Source organism: Streptopelia decaocto (assembly GCF_964273445.1).
Source record: "Streptopelia decaocto genome assembly, chromosome: 4".
NCBI classification, from domain to species: domain Eukaryota; kingdom Metazoa; phylum Chordata; class Aves; order Columbiformes; family Columbidae; genus Streptopelia; species Streptopelia decaocto.
Window position 1 is genome coordinate 32,874,926 of NC_138658.1, and position 26,713 is coordinate 32,901,638.

Genomic DNA, 26,713 nt, shown 5'->3' on the forward strand with positions numbered 1-26,713 from the left:
TGATAAGGAATCTGTTCAAACTCCCATGAACTTTTACAAATGTCATTTAAGAGTTCACTGGTTTCTTTGCTTACTTCCTTCAAAAATTTGTGGATTTATGTTATACAAACTATGTTCATCTAACCTTTGCTGATAACCAATTTGGTTGTATGGTCAGCACATTGTTCCCACTGGCACCTAAAAATAATTAATTTCAGGGATGGACTGATTTTTAAGTATACAAATGACCTGAAGGTCATTGACTTTAATGCGAATGGTGATGTTCACCACCTTTTATTATTAGGACCTCTTTAGAACATGTCTGCAGTTTTGTTTTACTGCTTTTCTTTTTGCTGTGCATCATAATTTTGTTCATTCTTTTATTATTGTTCTGTGCTGAAGATCTTGACTTTCATATCTCTTTCTGATTGTAACTTTTCTGTGTATAATTTACTATTAATATGTGAAATTGCCCTTAATAGGTGTGATTACTTCTGTTTCCTACTGCTCTTCATCTCTGAGGCTTTCAGCACAGTCTGTTTTTCCTGCTTTGAGAGCCTTCTTACAAATCCGGAGTGCAGGACACATTCACATGTCTTTGCTCATGCTGTGTGTGCTGCGGTAGCCAAACTAGGCTAAAATTAACAGTCATGGGTTTTCTTCTGAATTCACCTCTTTAATCATAGTCATCTAATGCTTTGAGCTTCTGTTTTACTTTAACCATTTCTCTTACTGTCCTTTTCCATTCCCTTCCCCACTTCTGTTTACTGTTGGTATTTGTTGTTACATCTGTGTTCCTTTGCCAGGCAATAAAATGCATCCTCTTATTGGCTGAACAGTTTGTTCAGTGCTTTTCCTTGTGTATCTTGCTGCAGAAACAACCAGATATATTATAACTCTTGATCTGTTTTATTTAATTAGTCATAAAATTCTGCTATGTTGTCACTCACTTTTCACCTTCCCTTTGTATTTATAGGGTTTTTTCAATGTCTTTTATCTTCTAGGCACAACATAGGCTTTCCCATTGTAGAATGTTCCTCTGAAGGAGACTTTATTCTTTCCAAGCCACCAGACACAGGGGGACTAATCTCTTTTGGCACTGTAGCTGAACAGTTGGTGTATGAATTGGGCAATCCTCAGCGTTATCTTTTACCAGATGTCACATGTGACTTTTCTGAAGTTTCCATCACTGAAATTCCAGGTTAGTCCTCTTACCTGTTAAGAGATCTGTGTTAATGAATTGAGTTATTCAACGTATGCAGTTACTTTAATTTCCATGTTTTCTTTGCATATATCTGGTTAAATCACTTCTTTTTTTGTGTGATACTATAGTAAACATTTTTTTCAAGGACTACTGTTAGAAAATCCTTTAGAAATTTTAATCATACTCTTATTTATGATGGTGACTGACTAATTTAAATCTTCGAGCACTACACCTTTTTCTTTCTAATGCACGCCTTGCACCTACCAAGTCTTTAAACTAAATTCTGTGTGAGTAACATTGAGACAGCTCCACTATGATTTCAGTATTTTTTTAAACTGCAACTCAGTTTCTTTGCTCAAAAAAATCCAAGTTGTTTACATGTTTTCTCATATGGCATCTAAAATGTTAGTAACAATGGAAATCTGTGTCTTTCAAAGCACTGCTTGCTAATGGTGTTTTTCTTAGACATTTGGGTTGATCATCCTAAGTGGTAGAAGCATGCTTAGGTTCAGGATTTCCACTGGAGAATCTCTGAAAAAGTCCATTTGCTATCCTCAAAACTCTCAGCCAGTAGACTAAAGATGAATGTAATGTGTATTCTGGATTTAGATTTAAAAGCAAAGCAAACAAAAAAATCCCAGGTTTAACAGATTTGAAGATTTGTAGGTTGGATAAGACCCCTTGAAAAGAATTGTTTAGCTGCAGTCATTTGAAGTTTGTTTTTCACTGCATCTGTGTTAGATATCCTTTTTCATTCTAATGGAACTTATCTGTGACAGTATGCTATGTCTTTATAAAACTTAGAACAATGGAAAGCTCAAAATAAAAACTTACTGTGTTAAAACTCAAAACACTGTAGCATCAAAAATATGTTGCTTCAGTAATAAAAGTACTGTAAAATTGTACAGTGAACCTTCCGATCATGCTGCATAACCAAATAGCAAACTGATAAGGCCAGCTTGCTGCTCTTAGCCACTAGTAGTTTTGGTTGTCTTTTTTTTTTTTTTTTTTTTAAAAAAAGGAAGCCCTAACCTTCCTATGAACTTTTAGCTTGCAAATGACCTGATATGACATGTTTGAACTTAAAATGAACTTTCACATGAACTTTCAGTTAGCCCTTTTAGAAATATAACAGATGGAAAATGGGCAGATTTCTTAAATATTTTCGGTTTGAAGTGCTTTGACACGTACACCAGTAAAAACAGACAAGCTATCTGTTTTTGCTGTTTACATTGCTGATTTTATTGTCCTGCTGGATTACTGGCAGTGTGTGAACTGAGAGGTGCTTCTGTTTTCTTCTTGTCAATGGATGCTATGCATTTTGTTTTGCAGGGCTTTTTCTTTCTATTACTCCTTCACCTGGAACATGAAACACTTCCAGATCTTCACCCTGACTGTAGGGATATTGTTCTGTATTGAGCGAGTTAAATTAACCTTTTCTCAATCTTGCGGAAAGGGAGTGATGATATTTGAGTGATGTGTGAAGTTTCTGCTAGTCACGTTCACTTTTTCAGATACTTCTGATTTGATCTCTTTACAGTATTTGTGTAAAGCTTTGAAATGCTTCCTAAATATTTGCAAGTGCAGGTTAGGTACACGTGAGCTATTGTGTAGTCCTGCTTGTCTGACATGAGGTGCTGATCCTGCACTGCCAATTTTCAAGGAGTTGCATCTCTTGATTTTTTCTCCAGTTTAAGCTTGACCCTCATGGCGTGGCAGCAGTTTTCTCCAGTTTCTTTTTGGCATTAGTATTCCTAACACAACATGGTAGTTGCCCTGGAACATCCATTTAGACTGTTCTGTTTCCCTTATTGACAAGAAGGCTAAAATTAAGTTAACCCTTTGCTTGCTAAGCGATCGACAAATAAGTTCTCCCTGGTTCTCACCTTTCTGGTTGTGTTTCTTTGGCAAGTGAAGGCCTGCGTCCCACTCCAGCCCGCTGCAGTAAATCGTGTGCCCTGTGTGTGTGCAATAGCTTGCTAGCAAGTCGAAAATAACTATTGAGTCTTGAGTCCTAAGGCTTCTTTCTGTGTTAAGTGGTTTTTAAGTATATGAATAAACATTTCAAGCATTCTATTAAAAGGCTCATTGAAGTCATAAATTTGGTCACCAGTTTGCTGTGTGTGTTGCTGAGGCAAGGAGGACTGTTTCGTGAAAGGTTCTCCTTTATGTGACAGTCCAGCTATCAATGACTTGCTTTTTAATTAAGTGCATTTGGTTAATATATATCACAGAAGAATGTCTTTGAAGTTATATTGAAGAAGCTTAAGTATTGATTTTTAACCACTATAGGTTTTGATGGTGGGGCAGTGAAAGTTCACGGAGCAAAAGGATCACCTCCATCAATGTTTTATAAGGTATTATCTCTTTCTGTGGAGTGTAAGGTATTTTTGATTTACAAAACTTTATATTTTGGAGAAAATACTAATTTTCTGTTTCTGTAATTTTCGGTTACCACTTTAAAATCCTCATCCTCACTGCACCAAGAGTAAAAGAAAGATGGGGAAAAAAAGACAAACCTTATTTGATACATGAGAACATGTTAATTTGTGTAACAGGCTTACCCACCAACCTCCAGAGAAAGCTAGGATGGTTCTTTTATAGTAATAGTAGTAATAATAACAATAGTAATAATTTTCAAGACATCGTATCTCACTAACACCTTTATACTTGTTGATTTTTATACTGACATGTTAATTTTGTTAAATTTCTTTGTGAAATTTATCTGCCAACAAATTTTCAAAAGAGAGCTAATGAGTAACTTCATCTGTCAAGAGAGCCTCTAAGAATGAGACAGATAGTTTCCTGAAATATTCTGTTGAAAGAAACCCACACTTCTAGTTAAATAGTGAAGTTTTATGTTTGTTACTATGTTCTTCCAGTGTCCTCCATTCCCTGAGTGGGTGCCAAGGTAATACAGTTCTGGTGAAGTACCAGTAGTGCTGGATCCTTTTCTTTTTTAAATTAGTGGCAAGACTGACTGTTACAGAAGCAAGGTCAAGATCAGAAATTAACTGCTTAGCACAACCGTATCAAAAGTGAGTTAACCTAAGCAAGGAATTGTGCTAATATTTCTGTTTAAATAGAATAGTGTATGCCTGAGCATAATTTTTCCTTGAAACTTTTTAGTGCATTTAAAAATATTTCTGACATTTTTAAAACGAGTTTTATGTAAGATAGACTTTCAGATTTTAAAAGACACGGTATTTCAAAGAAATAATAAGATCATCAAAGCAGTCTTGGTTTTGGTTAGTTGTAAGGTCAAAATAGAAGAGTTCTCTAAAGGCTCTGTTATTGAAGCATACTCAGAAAGCATTTTTAGAATTGAGTAGTAAACCACAGGTCACTTTTCTCATGCACTTACTAAGTTTTTCACTTCTGTCAGCTTTCTAGAAATTTCATTCATATCAGCTTTATGAAAAAGGGATTTGATATTTTAAAAATATTGTGGGAGTGTAATCTGAACATGTTTTCTGAACTTTCATCTAATATAATGAAGCTTTGATTTTTTATTTTTTTTTTCTTTTTTGATAGGTAGCCTACAATTTCAGTATCATATTGTCTTATCAGCTTTTGCTTTTCTGCATAATTTTAATTATTAGTTCCAGAGTTCGTTTTACATAATGCTGGAACAGCAGATTTCATTTTTTCTAAGTGATCTGTGTCTGCATTATCTGCATCTGGGAATAACTCCATCTTTTTAATCTGAAAAGATATTTTTGTTGTGTTTGGAACATCAACAAGTGTCTTAAAACATAAATTACAAGCACATATCTAAGTTTAGTTTTAAAAATCAGGTTTACGGTGTCATTGTATAACTGACAGAGAACTCAATTGAGAAGTAAATCCTAAAAATTACGTAGAACGAAGAGTGTACTTCTGCACAAGACATCAAATTCCATCGATCAAGTGATTGCTATGCTTCTTATTGCTGTAGTAAACAGTGGAATTTGATACAGGCAAATACAGAAGGCAGTGAGTGTACAAAGCAGGAAATACTTTTTCTTCCTTGGTCCTAGTGTGTGATTTAAAGCAGAATAAGTTTTGCTGCTTCTCAGCAACTTTCTGTAACTGTTCTGTTCAGTAGCCTTGTCCTCTTGCAGTTTTTTTCTCTTTCCATATGTCTGTAAATCTAAAATAACTAAGATTTAAGATTTTCAGTTGATGAACCATGAAATGGAATTAACGAAACAGAATGAGAGTTTGTCTTTTACATAGCAGTACAATAAAAATAATTTTTAATTTATTTCTTATTTATTTATTGTTATGTCTTAAGTAGGACATTTGGAATGCATGCATTTAGGACATTTTTTTAAAAATACATCTGATGTTTTGTATATTAATCAGGGTAAAAATCTGAAATGTGAGTTAGACTTCCTGTGAAAAATTTGCATTGTTTTAAATTGTTCAGTTGCCCGCTAGCAATAAATGGCCATATGCTTTTCATACCTGTTTTAGAAGTGATTTTTAGGAAACGAACATAGTATGCTTAACTTGGATAAGAAGGGACTGAATGGGCATTGTAACAAGCTAGAAACATTTTAAGTGTGCATTACATCTTTCAGTAACTCTACAGTAAGTGTAGAGGAAAATAATTGCTGCATTAAAATTGAAGTGTAGTTAGTAAAACAACAATCAGAGAAAGTGAGGTATAAGGCAAATTTCAGGGGAAATAATGAGAAATACATTATCCATAAAAGAGCTTCTCAAAACTGCTGAAACACCACTTTTGGTGACACTTTGAAGCAGACTGGGTAAAATGTTTGAAACATTTACTGCAGGAAAAACACTGAAGGTTGTAGAGAGTTATACTGAGTGTCTTACCAGGTTCTTCAATTTATTTTTGTTTTTCTCTTAGGTAATAAATGTTGAAAGTGCCCATCAGGTGTAGTTTAGATACATCTAGTAGAGCTTTTCTGCCACTGATAACCATGCATAATTGTCATTACTTTTACTGTATTAGAGAACCGTTAAGTAGCTGCAGCACTGGAAGTCTAGAAAAATCCTTATTAAATGTTGCAACCTATAGCATGTTCTTTTGTGTATGAGTGTATGTGTATGTGACGCATTTCCACATTTACTTTAATACTTGTAGGAAAGTTATATCTGATCCATTTTGCTGTGATAGGTTATGTGGCATCTGAATGTGTCCTATGTACCAAAATCAAGAACTACAGGAGAATTTAAGGATGACAATAAGAAGTGATTGAGAGTTGCACAGTTTTGCAGATTTGCATGTTCATCCAATAGAATTTTGAATTTTAAATAAACTAGTAAATTTTGGTAATGATGGTGGTTTCTTGCTGTTCTGCTTCTGCTTAATATATGGGTAATGATTGTCAGAGAGCATTTATAGCATATCAGTACTGAATCCCATGTAATTTCATAATCCCTTTATTGTTAGGTAAATGCCACTTATCTTGATGGCTTCAGAGCGACTGCTGTCTGTCCAGTGGGAGGTCCAAAGGCAGTACAGAAAGGAAAACGCACTGCGGAAAGTATTCTGCAAAGGTTAGTATTTGAGTCTTAGAAGCAGTTTTGGCTTTTTGTTTTCAGAGATGATGAAAGTAGAACTCTGACATACGATAGCAACCACTTTAACCTTGTAAGAACTCTTGAAGATTACAATATTCCAACTGGGAGGACATTTCAAGATTTAAGTAGTCTATTTAGGACCTGTTTTCAACGTACAACTACAGTTCAGGTACATTTGACAGAGCAAGAAAGGCCTCAAATATTGTTCAAAATAGATGGCTGTATAGTGGAGAGAAACACAAATTGATGAGGGAGATGCTGTGATTCAGATTAAAACTTATGAGGTGCCAGAGGGAAACCCATGTGAAACTACTCTTCACTGATTTTTTTCAAAGAACTTCTGTTTTGTCAAAAAACTTGATGCTATGAAATGTAGGCAGTTTACCAAGTTTGTATTTTAAACAAAATTATCTTAGCACCTTATAAAATGTGACTGATTTTGTTTGCTAGAACAATTTTACAATTCTAAGACAGACTGAAAAACCTTTAGCCGTATTGCCATGCCAGTATATTTGGGCGAGGTGAGATTCCTCTTAAGTGTAATTCTGTATCTTCACAGAAGTCTGAGAGTTTCTTCCAATAGCCCCAGTCTTTCTAGTTATGATATCTCTCTCATTGTGCCCCATGTTAGATGTAGCTTCCTCCCACCCTCCATCCTGTTACAGACCCATGCAGCAAGTACACTGGGATGGACACCTGTCAGAAATGCAAGGTTTGCTGTGGACTTAGTGACTTATTGCTCCTGTGCCCATGTACAGCACAGTGGTGAAGGAGGAGCTGTGTGACTTCCCTCAGAGGCAGAGCAGATGAGAGCGGGCTGATACAGAATGTGTAATTTAGCTATGGAATCCCTTTCTTCAGAGTGGTGCAAACACTAAAAATGTGTGTGTCCAAGAGCTAGCTATTGAGAAAATCAATGAAGAACAAAATCCTTCAAGAGCTGTTAAATACAAAGACTGAGAAGTTCTCAAACAGCTATCTTTTTGGAAGCTAGGTGATTATTTTGCAAAAAAATAGAATAGTATATTTTCCTGCTCATGTTTGCTCTTGGACATTATTTCAGACCGGAGTACATGCATCTTATGTCTGATTGAAACAGCTTGTGGTGCTGCTGCCTTTGTAATGGCTAGAAAATTAGTTCAGCCTGCTGTGCTGTCCTCAGTAATCCTCAGAGGACGGCTGATGGGAGACAGCCAGAAGCTGGTTAACTGGCTTGATAAGTGTGCTCTAGCCCATGGAGCACACCTGGAGCAGCTGTGGCTAGTTCTCTGCATTAAAAATCACAATATACAGTATGGCCCATCAATATATTTTCCATCTCAAACACATTCTTTAACAGCTTAGTATGTGGAATTGTTCATTCTGTGTGTTTAAAAGCTTCGTTTATGTCAACCCAGCTATAGAATAAGAGCTAAGGTATTCTGGTCACTGTCAGAGAGTGCTCTACCAGCAACCACAGCTCTTTAGGAAGCTCTGACTTGAATCTTACCACCAATTCTTGTTGCAAGAAAATGTTGTAAGGACATGATCTTTCAGGTTGCCAGCTTCTAGTCTGTTCCAGATTAAATAGTGCCCAGTAGTCTAATGGCAACGAGTACAGAATAAGGTGCACAAATTTAAGGTGCTTCAGTTGTACAGGTCGAATTAGTTGGCAGCCTAAGACATTAAGCAGCTTTGGCAGCTTGTAATATGATTTCTTTCACTTCTGTATTGCATGCTTCTCCTTCATTTGTTTAGTCATTTTTGAAAGCAGGAGAGATTTGGCAATACGTGTGGGAAGAAGTCTTGGGAATAGTGTTTGGTGTCCTTTTGTTTTTGTTGGTTCTCTGTGTTACCAAGATGCATGAAAGGGCTAAAAATTACCCACAGAATGTATTTTGAACTCTAGTCTATCTAACTGTAATGTTTGTAGATAGAAGGTACTGTGTCTGTAGTAAGTTATTTTATCTCATGTATCTGTCTTTCTGTGGTCATCGAAATAAAGATGGCCTCATTTGTGGTATGTAGACCACCTTCATCTCTTTACAATGAGAAAACTATATTTTGTATTTAAGTTGTGTACACAGCCTCATTTTTCAGGTACCATGCTAATATTTACAATTATGATGTATTACCACTGTCTTCAAAATGTTGCATCGATGCAAAATACTCTTCTCATCCTAACATAGTTTCAGTGTTTCAACTGAAAATCTTTTATACAGCTAGAAGGTTGCCAGATGAAGATTATTGGGAAATCAGCTTAGGTGCTTCAGAATTTAACTTTTCCAATCTGCAACATATTAATAAGTTGGACTATTGTTAACAATTGGATTATTTTAAAGTTTTTCTAACTTTTTTATTGTGGATTTTTTTTTTAATTTTGGATTTCATATTATTATTTTTTTAAAAACTATAGTGGTCATTTTCAGTTTTAGTGCTAGAGAGTTGGACTATTTTCTAAGAGTTGTTTCAGATAGTCTGTTTAATCCCAATTCAATATTTGTCAAAAAAAAAAGTATCAATTCCTGCATCTCTTAAAACAGTATGTGTTTTTGTGGTGTCTAAGAAGTAGTTAATGTTCATCCCTATTATTAATCATGATTGGACAAACTCAACACTCTTGACACAATGTGGTTTCGGTGGAAATATCCTTAAAGAAAGAGTTTGAGGGATTTCAGTGCCAGACTGGAAAGGCACAAATAATGAAGAAATGTTGTCTTTAAAAACTTTATCTAATATTTTTTGGCATGTGAGTCATATGTTCACTAATTCAAAATAAATACCTTTCAGGTTTGAGTAAAAGTTCCTTCTTCACTTTGATTTTTCTTCATTGGTTCCTGTGATGTAATTGAGGTAGTTTCGTGTGCTTATTGGTAGTTCATAATGCCTTATAGCAGACACAGAATTAAGAACTGAATTACAAGTATGAAAACCAGGAAGACTGCATATACTGTAATTACATTTCAAGCTTTGTATTAAAGATAAAAGTAAGAGCTAGAATTCATTTATTTGTATTTGCCTGACATCTTTCAAATAACTGGAGTAAACAAAAGGCTCAGTTTGAAACCTAGGCTAAATTCAGAGGCATAAATTCCTTGTCAGTAATTGCTTGATTTGTAGTATTCAGATTTATTTGTTTAGTGTAAAGCATTCATAGTCCAGTTTACATGAAAGAGCTAACTCTTGGGACCACACAGGGCTATTTCAGATAATCATTTTGAGGCAGTTTACTAATTAAAAAAAAAATCATTTGTTGCAGGACTCGTCTTATTTTCAGTCAGCTTGGGTATGAAGATTACAGTGCAGTTAACATACAGGTTTTAGGGTCTGAAGATACATATGGACCTCATGCTAGAAGGAGTATAGATGGTGTAAGTATTCAGTGGAGTGTTCTTAAACTTTTACTGACCTCTTTTAATCTCTCCATATTGTTATCTTTTCCAAAACTTTAAAGGAAGTCGCTATCATCTTGGGAATTTCACCCTATCATCCTCCAAAGAATTCAGTGTCACTACTTACTGTACAAAATAAACACTGACAAGGTCTTTGCAGTGTTGGGTCTTCCAGAAGCACTGATATGAAATCTTAAAAAAATGTTGTTGTAATGTGTTCTAATGTTGCTCATCTAAATAAATATGTTCTTAGAAAAGTTCTTACGGTGTAGACTTAAATTGCATTAGATGTAACTCTAAAAGACCCCATTATAAAGATTGCAGAGTCATGAGACAGCAGAATTATTGTTGCCTGTGCAATGTTAAAACTGCCTGAGTACTGTTTGTCAAACAATCTTGAACTATATAATTCTCTATTGTATTTTGTGACTTAATATATTCCTATGTAAGAATATGAATGATGACCATAGCCACTGCAGCTGTGATAACCATGGTCTGTTTTCCTAATCTAGAATATGAAAGTCTTTTTTTAAAGGAAAAGGACTGTAAATCTTGTCCTCACTTACATGCACTTTAAATATTTAGACAGTTTAGTTTGTTCCAAAACAGTAGCATCTAGTTATTCTTTTGTCAGTGGCAGTCTTGCAAAACTCTTAAGGTACGCATGGCAAAACTCAGCTCTGATTTGGATCTTAGGAGTGTCAACACTTAAAAAAGCCCACAATTAGTATGTATAAGAAACAAGAATGTGATGTGGAGAAAGACAGCTAACTTATTGGTATAGAAGTTAAGTGTTCTTAGAAATTGGGCAAGTTATATCTGCAGTTGTTCATTTTAGTGCTTGAACTTCAGTTTCTTTCTGCACAGCAACAAGAATTGCTTCCTGAGGAACCAGATTTATAATTTGGTCTTTTTTGTTTTAGGACCATGAACCCTGCAACGTTAATTGTGTTATTGAGATTCAAAATTTTGATTCTGCAAACATAGGAACAGATGTTGAGCTTGTCTGTGTTCTGTTCATACCAGCTCCTAGTGATTATGCATTGTAATACATTCTTTAATTGAATTGTTACATAGAAAGTTTTATTTATTATTGTATAGAGTGAATAATGGTTTGAAAAAGAACAGTTTATCCTTCCTTATTGTTTGGTTTACCTTGCTTATGGTACATAAAATTTTCCAAATGAAATTGAGTGTTTGTAGTATTTTCCATATTTCCAGCCTCAACTCCTAGTTTTTATATTAAAAGTAAATAAAGTGTTATCTCCACTGTATATGCTTCCCATTCATGCCTGAAATAGGATATGAGAGCTGAGGCTGAAATACAGGAAATTGCTCTGTTGCCTTTCCCCTTCACCTGGTTCCTCCAGTGGTTCTGAAGACACTAACAGAGGAGTTTTCACCTGGATAACAGCCATAGTAGCTTGGGAAAAAGAATGGGGAGTGGAGTTTGCTTTTCCTTTTAAAATACAAAGTCATAAAATATTAAGGGAAACATCTGCCCATTGAGGCTTCAGGTGGGAATAATGTAGTCTCTTAAATGCTCTTTCATGCTGTGTTGTTCTATACAAAATTATAATAGACATGGCTATTTGGGTTGCAAATAAGTGTTCAAAACCAGAGCCATGTTATGTTACACAGTATATTAACGGGTAAGGAAAACAGTTCCTGTTTTGTAGATCCTACCATCTAAATTTAAAAATACATATATGAGTACCAAGACAAGTTGAACAATATTTGGAGTTCAGCGTAGATGTTTGGCGTGTCTGGGCTAATTCTCACACAGGTTTGACAGACTGTGTGGAAGCGTTTGCTGTAACAGTGGTGAGGTTACTGCTTATCCCAGTCTGAGCTACTGTGTGGACTATTGACTGTTCTGACAATACAAGGTATCCTTGAGAAATCAATAAATACTTGCCTCCTTTCCTTTCTCAGTCTTCCTTGCCTGTTTATATGGTGGTTGCTTGCCCCTCTGGTAGCTTGCTTTGTCAGCAGCAGCCCAGCCACAAGCAAGAAAGAGACCTGAATAAGCACTGAGTAGCCTTAGTGGTGTTCAGTTTTTAATATCTCCTGTTGTGTGATTTTCTGTTGGGGGGGGAAGAAGAGGTTATGACAGTATCACAGCATCAGTGAGCTTATGGCTTAGAAATAACTGGATGTGTTTCATGTGGAAGGTATCAATAGTACATCAGATTAGAGTTTGCCATGTAAAAACTGTATGTGCTGTCTCTTAGTTTTCTGCTAACCCTTTGTTAACCAATTTATAGCAGATTAAGACTTGATGAAGTAGAACTTTGTTATTTTTGTTTTAATTATGATACTGTGAGATAAACTACTTTCAAATAGTCTATATACCCCTTTTAACGTTGGATTCACCCACTCAGAACAGGATTCAGCTTATTTTCATATACCATTGTCTCTTGCATTTATGGGCAAGGACGTAAACCTAGAACTTGAAGACACGGTACAGTTTACAACCAGGAAAGAGGTGTCAGTGCATAAGTATGTTTTCTGCAAGGGTTTTTCCTATTAATCATGGCTGCATGTTTTCTGTATAGCAACAATTTCTATAACGATCTAGTGAAACTTATTTTTAATTGGAAAATTGATTGGTTTCTTATTTATATTATTTGGAGCAGGATATCTGTTTCTATATTCATAGGAGGAAATTTCTGTCATTTCAGTGGTACCTGATCTGATGGAGTAATATAGCCTCTCCTACCTTGGCTGTGCTAAACTTTTGTTTTAGGGTTTGCCTACATGGGTATTGAGATAAACTAATAAAAATGTGAGTCAAGTTTGCAGGGTTTCCTACATAATAGTGTTGTGGCAGGTATTTTCCAGGTTGGGAGCTTGGAGACTGAGAAATGAAGTGTGTGTTTCTCCCTGGGAGTATGTCCACATAGGGATAGTTGAGAAAGATAAAAGCAATTATATTTACCATCACAGTACCTCAGAGTACCCTCTGTGTGGAAAAATCATCTTTCAATTTCCTGAATATTTAGGACTTAGGTTTAAGCATACTAAACTAAGAAAGTTCTGTATCATTGAGTTTTAGCTGATCACCAGCTGTAAAGTCAAGATGTTTTCCTCCCTTGGTAAAAGCTGGCACAAGCGAGCTTGTTCATGTTGGGGTTTTGAGTTGGAATAGAGGATTTAGTAGTCTGTTAACATAACGGTCTCTTTGGGATACTCTTATAGTATCCAGGATGCTTAGTGCAGTGTATTACAACTTTATCATAAACACCATCTCAGCAGCTGCCACTAGGAAATACAGCCATGTTCCTGCATTTCTGAAGTTACTTAAATTCCTGAAATTGACTTGAGATTTTCAAATGTTGACATGTTCACTAGTATTGCTTTGGGGAAAAATGTACTGTTTACACACAGGAAAATGATACTAATATACAAGACATCAGTATTTCAGAAGCTAATATTCAATTTGCTGGTTTATGTAATGTTTTTTAAGAATGCAGCTTTATAGAAATGTGAGCAATTCAAATAAGTAGCACTAGAGTTAGGAGATGTGTTAAAAGATGGACAATTTAGGAGTTCAAATTCAGCATGTTCCATTCACTGGAACAGGCTGCCCAGAGGGGTTGTGGAGTCTCCTCCTCTAGAGACATTCAAAACCCGCCTGGACACGTTCCTGTGTAACCTCATCTAAGTGTTCCTGCTCCAGCAGGGGGATTGGACTAGATGATCTTTTGAGGTCCCTTCCAATTCCTAACATTCTGGGATTCTGTGATGGACTTCCTTCAGGTTATTGGGGAAGGGGGGGGGGGGGGTTGGCGGGAATATTTTTTTAAAGTTTTAAATGTTTAGTCAAGTCTTACAGTTGGGGGGGGGGGGGGCGGGGGGGGATGACGGTGTGATTTGTTATGCTATTGTTACATTTACTAGAATGATTATGAGTAAATTTATATTTTGTTAGGTATAGTAGTCAAATATTTTTCACTGCCAGCTGTGTAGGTTGGTAATTGCTTCAGGTAATTTTAGAATTGTTTTTTACATGATTTCTAGTTCTTGAAATCAAGGACACCCATTCAACTTTGGGTGGTAAATGAACATCAAAACATACAGCAAGAAGGATGAGACGTGATTTTGTTTGGTCACGACTTTTTTCATGTAACAACTGCCTGCATATAATAACAGCTCTCCTGTTCCTATCTATTAGAGGAAAGATCATGTTTGCATGAAGAAACATTCCCCTGTCTTGTTAAGTCATGAAACATTTGGTGCTATTCCTTAGCTCCTTTAGGAGGGAGGACTTAAAGGAGTCATGGCTGTATTCATTTGAGGACAACATGTCCCCTCTGCTCCGTACTTCAACTCCTGCATTTAGAAGTTGGGGATGTTGAATTCTAGCAGCATCTGTATCCTTCCCATCTGCAGAGTATTTAATCTCTGATGCTTTCAGAAATACCAGTGGTTTCTGTGTTTGTAAAGAAATAGGCTTTTTGCTAAAATCTGTTAAAGAGTGCTGGAATAGGAGGAAAAACATTTTTAAGTATTCTTCATAATTTTATGAACAATTGGGAAGCTATTAAATGCTTCAGAAATAATAATATGTAAGGAAAAAAGTTGGAATAAACTAAAAATGGGTTCTTTAGTCATGTAAATTCACTTCCTGGTAAAGCAATTGTCTGGCATAGATTCAGAAGGACTTGGATCTTCCAAAATCCAGTTGTTCCTTTTTTCCAGGATGCCCTATTCACTGTCCTAGGCAGCTATATATTCAGTTTTCCTTTCCTACATTTTTAGTAAAGCTACCCAATCTACAAGAATTCTTTAGATGGGGCATTTAGACAGTTGTGAAGTCTTCTGAGCTCTGTAGAGTGACAAAAACCAAACAAACAAATAAAAAGAACAACAACAAAACCCAAAACCAAAACAAACAAAAACCACCCAAAAAAAAAACCCAAACCAGCCAAACAAAACCCCCCAACAAAATAACAACAAACCAACACACACACAAACGCACACACACACACGCACACACACAACCAACCAACCAAATAAACCACCACTGCAAGCTTTGGTATGTTTTCATGCTGTTATGAAATATATCCTTTCCTGTTCACATAAAAAAGGACATTAACACTGGAAGAAATCCCCTAGTATCCTATAGTAAAACTCCTCTTTTTTTTTTTTTTTTTTTTTTTTAAATTTGATTTAAGTAAGCCAAGAGCAGCATCTGTTCCTTCTTGGATGCACCTTTAGAGGCGTTTCTGCTCTCTTCTCTGGAAATGTGGTGGCTTTTACAAGTTCCACTCTCCCATTTAACTCCCAAGGATTAGGTTTGAATTATTTTCTGTGAGCAGATCTGCTTACTTCTTGATGATAGGAGAAGTACACCCCAGATATTCTCAGTGCACTTAAAATAAGGGGAAAGTTTGTTTGCCAGTTCCACTGAGAATGAAGCCAAGTGTTTCTTTTCTTATGAAGTTAATTCTTATGAAGTACTGTTAAGTACAGTACTCAATTCATTGAGTATGCTGGAGAAGAAGCATAGTGTCCTAGCAGTCTGAAATATCCAATAGTTGATTTCATGATAGCAAAGTAAAAAAAAAATTTTGAAACATTAACAGAAAGTTATAGTGATGCTGGATTAAAACTCACTAAATAGAAATTGTAGTTTGTAGCAGTCAGCACTAAACATTTCCATTAGATTTAACTTGAATGCCGAACTACAGTTATTTTTCACTTTGGCAAATTTAACTGATGGTCTGCATCTAAGCTAATCTAATTCCTCCTTCTTTGAAGCAGGGTCCTCGGGAAGCTGTTATTTGGCTTGCTGTACACCATAAGCAAAAAGAAGCTGTAGAAATCTTCTCCAGAGAGGTTGCATCAGCTGGAACTGGCATGGGTAAATATTTGCATCATCTTCTAAGAATTTTAAAGTTACTTTTTTTTTTTTTTTTCCCCAGGCATGACTAGCACCCAAAGGTTTAGTTGTGTTCAGTTTCATTGCACTGTGTGTAGTGAAATTGTAATTTTTTTAAAGGTATTTATTTTTATTGTAGAAATGGGAACTACAGACATTAGCAAAATAATAAAATGAGAGTTCTGGAAGTCCACCTTTTTGTTCCTTTGAAATTCTTTATCCTTCTGTTGCTGCTCCTGCCCATTCATGCCTGTTTTCATTCGTCTTTGTTTTCCTACCCATGGTTTTAGTGATGTGCAACAGTGTCATATTCTGTTTTACTGTGCTATTAAAACGCAGTAATGCTATTAGACCTCGCTGGCAATAAACATTACGAATCTTATTCAGCTGTCAAACATTTGCGAGAGTGTCTGCCTATAACATTACAGTTTATGAAGAGCTGTACAGTTTGGGGGTTTTGAAGGTTCTGTGCAGCACTTAGTTATCTGATGTTTCTGCAAAGGGTTTTTATAGGTACTACTGTACTTCTGTTTAATGTGTAGCTGCTTGTGTAGGTAATTATAACTTTCAGACATAATTCAAAACTTTTTAATATGAAATTGCAGTGGGAATGCTAACAACCTGTGTCTAATTCTTTATTCACAGTGTATATTAACCACTCAGCTTAAATTATGATCCTGCACTATTAAGTCTAACCTCAAATTTATCTGTCTTTAACATTTGATTTTGTATGAATTTGTGGTGTGCTGCAATTATTGCAAGATTAATTTTTAATTTACTTGTGAGGTCACGTCAAAATACTGGTATTTAATTATTTCTGTCTTAGTTTTGACTGTATATTTTAAGTATTTGCATTAGGGTCACCTAGCATGAAATTATCTATACTTCTGTTGTTTAGCAAATGTTTGTTCCAAAATGCCTTTACGTTTGTTCTTTGTGTCATTTGATACTGTTCACTTTCTAGGAGGACTTGCTATTTGATTATTTTGAGCAAACTCTTTGTTTTGTTTTTTTTCTTCTGTTCTGCTTCCAAGTCACTGAAGTGTCACCACTGTATCTACCTCAGTTGTTAGGAGCACATTCATATGTTGTGATTTGCTGCTTACATTATGGATACTCATCCCATTTCTCTTATCCATTTAAAATTTGGACAGCTTATTTTGAGTACTAGAGCTCAGATATTTTGCAATGGCTTCTGTGTATCTTATGGAAGAATATATTGAGATCTTAAAAATTAAATTACATGAGTTTAACCTGAATCTCTCAATTTCCATAGCAAATCTAGAATCCTGATTAATGAAGGGGTAGGTAGGTGTTGCCTTGCAGTGAAAGAACTAGTAAACATTTTATTTTCAGTGAATTCAAAATTGTATAGAAGTGTGCATATTCTGTGTTGTAGTCTTTCCAGTGGTAGCAGAGATCTAGTTAATGTAGGGTGGGTTGGGTTTGTTCTTTTTTTATTTTTAAGTTGTGTTTATAGAGGCAAGGTCAGTGGTTGTGTTTATAGAGGCAAGGTCAGTGTATGGTCATCCTCTTTTTTTCTGTCTACAAGATAGGATACGATCTTGTAGAACTAATTGGGAATATTCATTGAGATAATTTTTAAAGATTTTGCAATCCTGAAGGCTCGTTAGGTCAGCATTTGGCATAGATGCAAGTTGCTTCTAACAGCTGTTTTTTTCTAATGAAATAAAGATTGTATTTTCACAGTTGGACCAAACTACCATTTGTATAATTAGTTAGGGATTCATAATTATTTTCTATTTTTTCATTATTCAAATAGACTATTTAACATACCTGAAAGTAAATATCTATACTTACTTTTTATTTTATATATGCATAGACAATCTCCTAGCAAATATCTTTTTAAACAAATGAAAGCTGGGTAGATTTTTAAAATAATTACTTATTTGTAAGATCAGAAGCTAATGGCCATCTACTTGTCTCTCCAAATTCTTAATCTGTGTCTCTTCCTGTATAAAGCAACTGCTGTGTATATAAGCCTTGTTTGAAGTCTGAAAGTGCTAGACTTATTAAGGTGTCAGTTTTTTCATTTCACTACCATTCCTCACAGAATGAAAGAAGTCAAAAATCTGCACTACTTGGGTTGAGTGGAGTATGTACAGTATTGAAACTGAGTTACCAGAATATGTGAACATCTGTCTAATGGTGGCTGGCAGGCTTTCAGTTCATGTTACCAGGGCTCTTCGTGATGAGACAGGTGTGTTCCTGTGCAGAATCTGGTTAGGCAACCTGTGTGGACAATCGTGGCGGTGCCAGTTTTGTTTCCTAAAGGAACATCCTGTAGCAGTTAGTCCCTAAAAAAATAAATTAGAAAATTATATCTGTTTCAATTCACAGAACCACTGCTAATGAGCAGCAATGGGAAAGAGCATATTTCTGGAATCATCTGAGGCATCCGGTGATAAATAGCACTTCTGCTTGCCAGGTACAGGACTGCAACAAGGTTTTTGGCCTCCATGGTGTAAATTATTAGTGTAAGAGAGGGTATCAGAGCTGTTTACTGACATGCTTCTGAGTGCTTGAACAACCCCTTAAATAGTCTCTTTTTTTTTTTTTTTTGTTTTGTTTTGTTTTAATTTGTTGACGATATATTGAGATGCTTCATGTAGTCACTTCTTTCAGTTGCTGTTCTGTGGTAGATTTCTATATTACCTGCACGGATAAACTCTTATGTATGCAGAGAAGGATCAGATGGTCAGATTTGGGAAATAAATGCTTAGTAGGCTGCTTGTTGATGTGGAATACTTTTAGGGCAATGGTTAAGAGGAGTCATCTTTCTTGGCATATTCAGTGAGACTTGGTACAAAACAATTTTAAAAAATTGTGCAACAGTGCCAAATGATAATTAGTGATGTACTAATAACTGAACCAGTTGATTGATGCTTAGTGCCTGACAGTGGTGTAGGGCACCAGAACTTGCTGTGAAGAGCAGAACAAGGAATGCCTGCTTAATTGTCTTACTACAGAGAGCTCCATAGGCAAGACTTAAATTAAAACTGTGATCAGATAGATGCATATGTGATCTTGGGAATGGAACTAAGATGGTGGTTGTTGTCCTAGGTGAATTCCTAACCATAGCACCTCATGTTCATTTCTCGCCCCTTTCTCCCTCAGCTCTTTCCTCCCCCTCTGTTTCACTTTTTGCAAATGATTACTCTTCTCCAAGATGTTAACAGCTTCAGCAAGCACGCCCTGTGAGCGTTTGGTCACCCTTACAGAAGGGTTGAGTGAATGCTCTGGTCAATGAGCAGCTGAAGTCCCTTTCTGTACAGTTTTGCACCACTTTTTGTTGCTGAGCGTTGAGCAAAAATAGCTGCGGCTGCTGTGTCTCATGTGACAGGCACATGCCTATTAGATGTGTTTTTGCACATCCCTGGTGGATCTCTGTGCAATGTAACCTTGTGTGGCTTTGCTCTGCCAAAGACATGGCAGTTCTGGGGATCCACACCAAGTGAGGTTTTAAGCATGTGTGGCTTTTCCTGATGAAAACTGAGGCACCCTTTAAGCAGCGAAGTCCCATGTTTCAACGGTTGCCAGCTTGGTCATGTCCCCCCCCCCAGCTCTCCGGTGTTAGTTCTCTTTCAGGAGAAGACGTAATAACTATAAGAATGACTGCAAATAACCCTTCTTTCTTATTTTGTATATTCTTTTAATGAAAAACTGACAAAAAGAAGGAACAAATTATAAACCCTTCATAACCAGCAGCAGGAGAAAGGAGGAGTAGTTGTGTTCCAGGGTGGTATTACCTGAGCTGAAACACTTTATTTAATGGTTTTTTGGCCCTTTTGAGAGTGACCTTTAACTAAGAACTTTTACTTGGTCTGTATCAGACAAAAACAGGAAAAAAAAAAAAAAGAAAAAAAGGAGTTTTGCTCTTCTGCTTTTACTGTATCTAATGATTGTGAAATATTGTTCTTAACTATATTCTTCTTTCACCTTGGTAGCAGTTTTGTGTTTGTTACTCTATGTGATGTGTGGACTATTGTACAGATAAAAATTTTCATATATGGCACCTGCCATCCAAGAATTTTTAGCAAGCTGTGTAAACAGCATTGACTAAGCTTTCTAATGTCTAGTAACATTGGAAAGTATTCTGTCTGCTTTGCAGATGGTTTCCTGAGATTGTGGAAGGAAGCATAACCACAAAAGAACTTGAACCAGAGTACTTGGTTCCGCTTTCCCTGTAAGAAATGCTAGAGAGGAACTTACCAATATTTAAGGTGACCAAGCTGGTTGAAATTTAGGAATGGTGAGCAGAGGAGGAGAGGGATAGAGAAATGAGATTTGATGGTTCGGAATAAGGATGGGGAGCCCTAAGACCTCTTGCTCCATGGGGTTTTCCAATACTCCTGTATCTGAGAGGGTGGCAGCACCAGGCCTAGGCTTTTGGATGTACTAGTGTTTATCAGCGCCATCTTTAGAGATGAAACCCAGAAGCACTGTCACTGTTGTTTCACCAGGTTGTTTCAGCCTTCTAGTTGCTACTTGTGAAGCCCTGAGCTAGATTTGGCAGGCAGTTTTATTTTGGTAAAAGTATCATAATATAAGAATTATTAATTGTAGGTTAAAGAGATTTTAATTTCTTTAACAGCCAGTATTAAATTCTAGTTTTGCTGGCTTTCACTTAGGCTAAATTTAAATCACTTGAGTAAAAATTTTTTGAGCTCTTTGCCTGATAAATTTTTGAGGGAGTTTTCAGTTACAGTTTTGCCACACTTCACAGGGAGCAACAGGAAGAAAAATAATTTATTTTTGTCTTACTGGTATTAAAAAGCATATTACAACAATTTTGTTGAGGAGTGATCTTCCCAGTGCTTCACCACAGAGACTTAAGACCTTATGTGAGTGTAAGAGATGTGCTTTTTAGCTCTTCTAGTGACTTTAAAGTCTTAATGTCAGTATTTCTTAACTTTTGACTAATTTTGGAGCTTTGATTATTTGAAAACATTTTTAATATGATACATTCTTTGTATTTGTATATATAAAGGATAATAAAACTTAGGCCTCATAAAAGCAGAGCACTGTATAATTTCTGATGGACCTTAGAGTGCTGATCTCCGTTGCCCTCAAAATGGTAGAATTTTAGTTCTGAAAATCAGCAGAAAGACAACCATCTCAAGGCATTGTGCTGATTTGAAATTCCCTGTCTCTTACGACATCTTGTCCTCTATGTCAGAAAGAAAAAATAAAGGAATGCCACTTACATGTTGGAAAGGGCTGAAGCATATGTGTGTTTGTGCTCTGCAATATAAACGAGTTGCACCTGCAAGAGAGAAGTTTGGGAAGGTGGCAACTTTTAAAAAGCTTCCATAATCAAGAGTGAAAGACTGAGCCTTTCCTAGCAATTCACTAACTTTTTTTCCTAATGCTATTAAAATTTCCATTGTTTTTGTTGAAGACCAGTGGGGCACATAAATGTACTGCCACAGAGATTTTCTGAAGTATTATTAGAATTGCAATGATATTCTTAAGCCCAGAGAAGAATTTGAAGTTAATGCATATAGACATGCCATATATTAGGCAGTGATTTGTTGTTTGTTTTCTGTTTGGAACAGAAGGCTTTAACTTCTGTTGAGCATGGTATTTAGCTTGTCAGTTTGAACACCTGATCAGTTTTCATTTAGATTATGCTCTTCTGATGGGCTTAAAGTGATACAAGCTATTAAAAAAAAGCCAAACACACCTAATTCAACCTTTTATTTTTTGTTACAATAAACACCTGTTTGCTTAAACTTCCAGTTGGTAAAAGTATACTTTCTGTTTATTTCTCAACACTTTGATAATAGCCTGGGTTTTGTTTAAGAGCAACTAGTGATGTGTGGTTTTATGCATGTATGGTTTCCTGAAAAAAATAAAAACTTGAAATGTGTCTGTAACATTCAGTCTTAGTAGCAGGGGGTCTTTGGAGCTATTTGCCCATCCTGTAATGTGAACATTTCCATACTTGGCAGTGAAGAATTCTAGACACACAGACTCAGATTTTTCCATCTGTAGTAGCCTGTGGGAGCTCAGCGCAGTTCTGCAGCAGTTCTGCATTGCCCAGTCTGTCAAAATTCACCCACACTTGGTGAAGGTTAGCAATCACAGACCAGGTTTGTACTATGCAGTGAAAATGTCTTCATTATGTACAGTCTGGTCAGCCATATGGTTACCATTTAAATAATGTGTTGATGCAGTGTATTTATTTAGTCTTCTTTAATTCAGATATTTTATTCTGAATAAAATGCAGTGTAGAAGAGGCTCAAGAAAAGCCTTGCTGTGGGAAACTGGCATTTATAGTTTAATAGGAGTTCAGTAGCTAAGAAATGTTTTACTAATAGCTGAAATCATGGGCTGACCCTTATTTCACATTAAAATGACCGGAGTTTGACACTAAGATGACAGCTGTTTAATACAACTTGAGATTTTAAAGTGCTTGAGTATATGTAAATATTATGACTGATCTCCTAAGCCTCTTGGAAGACACTTCCAGAAATGTCCTCATTCCAACAGTTTACTGCAGTCCCCATTTTTTGAGAATAATATTGCAGAAGATAAACTATCTGCTGTATTCAGTGGACATAGGGTAATTAAGAATGTATAACTGACTCCTGTAAACAAAGATTGTATGTATTTTGTACTTCTACTCAACTATATTATAAGAACTATCAAGTATAAAACATCAGTTTTTCAGATTTGTATAGTTAAATCACTTTAAATAATCCTTGAGAAGTAGACTTCTTTGATGTCTGTTTTTTATATATAATAATATATATCATTTCTTAGAATATGTAGTAGATAGCTCAACAGAAATGTTATTAATCTAATTCAGCCACTGGAAATATAAAGGACAAACCATTTAGGGTCAAAAACTACAGGTTTTAAAGAAAGTGTCTTGGGACACAGTTGATTAAGGAGATCACAACTTAGCAGAAGTAGGTCTGGCCACAGTGACAAGCCCGCTGTTACCTACTTGTGCTTCCTTCAGTTTTACTGGAGAACTGTGATGGGGAGCTGAGCTCTGGATTGAGATGAGGTGGTGTGCTCTTCATGCAAATAACAAATCACTAATTATAAGCCATAATCAATGTAAACTTTGCTGCTTCTTCTCTGCCTGAAGTCTAAATAGGAATTACATCTAGATAAAATTAAATTATACTTACAAGAGCTCCCGTTTGGCTTACATTAATATAAACAATGGATTGTATAATCGTAAGATAGAAATTAATAGTGTTGTAACTGGGATATTGATGTAGCTTTGCTCTGCAATTACATTTATGTGCAGGGGTAGCTGTGGTATCTCCAGAGGCAGATCTGCTGTTACAGTAGCTCATGCTGGAGAACTTTGCAAAATCAGCAATAGCAAGCCACAGTAGCAGGTTATCGTAACCTCGAGGTGTGAGCAACGGTTGCTCTTGGATTGTTTTCTTGTCAGTGTTTAGACAATGGCCTTATTGTAGGAGCCAAGTTCCATCGTGCCAGAGCCAGCAAGTGGAGAGCTTTCTTTGAGAGCTTTCAGGAAGCTGGAATTGATGTTGGAGCAAAATCTGGTGTCCTTAATGAGCAGTTCAGCTGCCTAGCTGGAAATGAGCCACGTGGCAATCCACAGATAATTTAAATTAACTAACTTTATGAACCTGTATCTTCAACCTGAGCTTACCGTATCCAGCCTCCTCCCCCAACAATCTAAATAAAACTAGCGGCATAACTCAATAAAATAACTGCAGTTGGTTTTCATGTTGAATAGCAGTTTTCTGCTTGAACAAGTGCTCGGGTAATATATATAGGACTGAACCTTGACTGGATCATTTAAAATTGTCTAATGCTAATGGAAGGGATTCTTTCACATTCTATCTACTACCACATTTTTTGAAGCAGAACTTACTGGGTAAGGAGGTGGTTACTCATGGCTTATTTTTTTTAATGACATTCTTTTTTTCCTGTACTGAAAAACATCATAGGCTTTATCTGGGAAAGAGGGGGAGTTAAGACTAACACCCCTAATCCCTTGCAATTGTTCTCAACTGTGGCACCTTCTAAACCTTGCTTCTTTTAAGGTTGGTTGGATGATTGGTTTGTGGGTTTGTGTGTGTTTGTTTTTTTCCCAGCCTCTGGCTAAAAATATAGTCGGTGAAGTCTGTTTAGCTTGTGAATTAGTTATAATGTGCAAGTACTGTACTAGCACAATGGCCAAATTGGCAAAGTGATTATGGACTAGCCTTAGGCAAAAGACCTCTTCATTAACTTTAGGTTTATTTACTGTAATTACCATCTTTGAATCAGTCAATCAGATGTGCACTGAATTCTAATTTTGTTGATTCCAAATGTGTCTCTGTGATCAAGATAAGGACAGCATAAGAGCATCCCTCTTCAAAAACTTCATTAAAACACCTTGTTAGCCACTATTTCAATGAAATCGCTTCCAATGAACATGAATATAACAAGACTCTGTAATCTAGACTGCATTGTACCATCTGTGGTGCCACTGGTTGTGTCCACATTACCAAGGCACTGAGTCCAAGCTAAAAGAGCCTGCTGAGAAGTAGAGGTTATCAGTGTGAGCTTAGCACCACAACAGCATGATTACCTGGCTTTTAGTTTGTTTGCAGCACAGAGATGCTTCACACCTGGAGGAAGCATGAAGCCCATTTTAGCCAGGATTAGTTTGGGTAAATACACCATGTGGGCAGCTTTCCACAGCATTTGTTTTTAAGGGACTGCTTAACACACTTTGTAATTCCTAGACTAATTTAATGTGTGAACCTTACTGTTTCCCCTGCAATACTGTGTGGAGATCAGGTGTATCATGTATGTATGCCATCCATGCCAGAAAGAAGGGTGAGACGCTGTGCTCACGTTGAGGAGGGCAGAACTGTTTCTTTTGGAAATATTGAGCTGGGGCAGGTTCGTTTAATGACAGTAAAGCATGGCAACCTGATATTGAGAATAAACAAGAATGTAATCACAGTGCTGACTTACAACAAGTCTGGGATCATGCCAGTGACCTAAGACCCTAAATTACCTGTGGATCAAAGAGATAGAAAGGGATCTGCAGTACCCAGCACCTTAAAAAAGCTAAGTTAGCCAGTGAAAATGCCGAAACGAAAGATATAAGTTATTGTGAAACAGTTAAACTAATAAGCAAAGTCATATTAAACAAGTATTAAAACAAACCATGGTTCAAGTCAGAATTGTTTCTCTGCTCTCTTTAAAAGTAAATAAAATAACAGTAACAAAAACCCAAAAGCTAAGTTCTTTTTCTATCAAATATATCGCCTGACTAGCATTGGTATACAAAATATTCGGGAGAAGAACCTAAAGATTTAGTTTATACTTTGCACATTTTGAAACAATTTTTTTTTTTGTTAGAAGTCACAGTGCCTTTTCCAAGTTTTCTTTTTCAGCTATTATATAAAATGTTCAGTTTTATTAATTTCTGAGAACATGTAATTTGCTAGATACTTCCCAGTATTTTTCAAATGTACATGATAGGAATGATTCAAACTACAGTAAGCTGAGAGCTCTAGTGTTTTGGAGATGGATTAACAGTTTTTTGTGAATTTAATTTCCATTTCCAGCACCTGGCCTCACTGGAGTTGTTGGAGGGCGCCCCAGAGTGTAAGTGAATTCTTGCTCTTGTACAGTGTGGTGGTAGTGTTCCTGCCACTCACCATCACCAGCTTCCCTACCTTGACACAGCAACCACAGAAATAAGTCTTTTTGTTGCACACTATGCTTAATAACTGATAACAAGATAATAGTAAATGCTACAAGATATGTTTGCATAGTAAAATTCTTGATTGAGTTATTAAAGAGTTACATAAGTCTCTGATCAGCTCATAACCATGTCTTTGCTTAATGAGCTGTAGGGAGAACTTTTAATATGACTTTATGGCAAGGGAGTAACTCAAGCATATGCCAATACATGCAGATTTCTGGAACAGATTTCTCTTGTGCCTGTTAGTTTTGAATATGGGCACAGAAACGCAAGGTTGAATGCCTCAGAACATCCCACAAAATGTTGGTATGAACCCGTTACATGAGCAAGCTGAACAGAATAATGTTGAGTGTATTAAACAAAAATCCTGGTTTGATTCAGTATTTTCTAGATCTGGCTAAAATCTGCTAGTGATTTATATGCTCGCCTTGCCATATTTATTCATGAGAGCATCTAAAACTTTGATGTCCCTATACAAATATTTTGGTATGTCTGTCTTGCAGATGGAAATAGGAGAACAATCTATAGATATATTTCCAGTAGCTCTGCATAACTAGCCTAGGTATCAATGTGAAGCCAATGACAGTGCGATAGACTTCAGTGTCATGAAGCACATTCTTTGTCAAGAAAATGTTTTCCAGTATTCTGGCAACTCTCTCCACCACAAAACTTTTTTTTTTTTTAACAAAATCTTACTTTCTTGATAATGAAATGTAAGGAATTTCTACATTTCTCAGGCTTCCCAAAATAGTTTGGAAAACCATTGCTAATCATGGCTAAATAGCTTTTAATTTCCCAAGTATTTTTCTGCTGTATGAAGAGTCTAAAGATGTATGATCTAACATTTTCATTAACTTCTGGTTAAATGCATTTATGCATGTTGTTTTGTGTGTCTAGATCTCCAGTTCTGAAGCCATTTTTCTTCTATTATCCCAAAAGCAACGTTCAGGTAAGACTGACTGCTTATAGCCTGCTCTGTTCTTGTTGAAGTAATTTGAAAAATACTGCTGGCATTT

At 36.2% G+C, this 26,713-nt stretch overlaps 1 protein-coding gene across 3 annotated transcripts in view; it reads left to right on the plus strand.

Annotated features, from left to right (window-relative positions):
* LOC309439170 (uncharacterized protein) overlaps positions 1-26,713 on the plus strand; it is a 60,113-nt gene that overhangs the window by 16,340 nt on the left and 17,060 nt on the right. For 2 of the 3 annotated variants that reach the window (XM_082051357.1, XM_082051359.1), the window contains exons 9-15: positions 984-1,180; positions 3,476-3,540; positions 6,588-6,694; positions 9,957-10,068; positions 15,856-15,958; positions 25,558-25,597; positions 26,595-26,646. In XM_082051357.1, coding sequence (XP_081907483.1) covers positions 984-1,180; positions 3,476-3,540; positions 6,588-6,694; positions 9,957-10,068; positions 15,856-15,958; positions 25,558-25,597; positions 26,595-26,646 — 676 coding nt within the window. The remainder of the gene's footprint in view (positions 1-983; positions 1,181-3,475; positions 3,541-6,587; positions 6,695-9,956; positions 10,069-15,855; positions 15,959-25,557; positions 25,598-26,594; positions 26,647-26,713) is intronic. The other variant, XM_082051358.1, reaches the window with a different exon arrangement.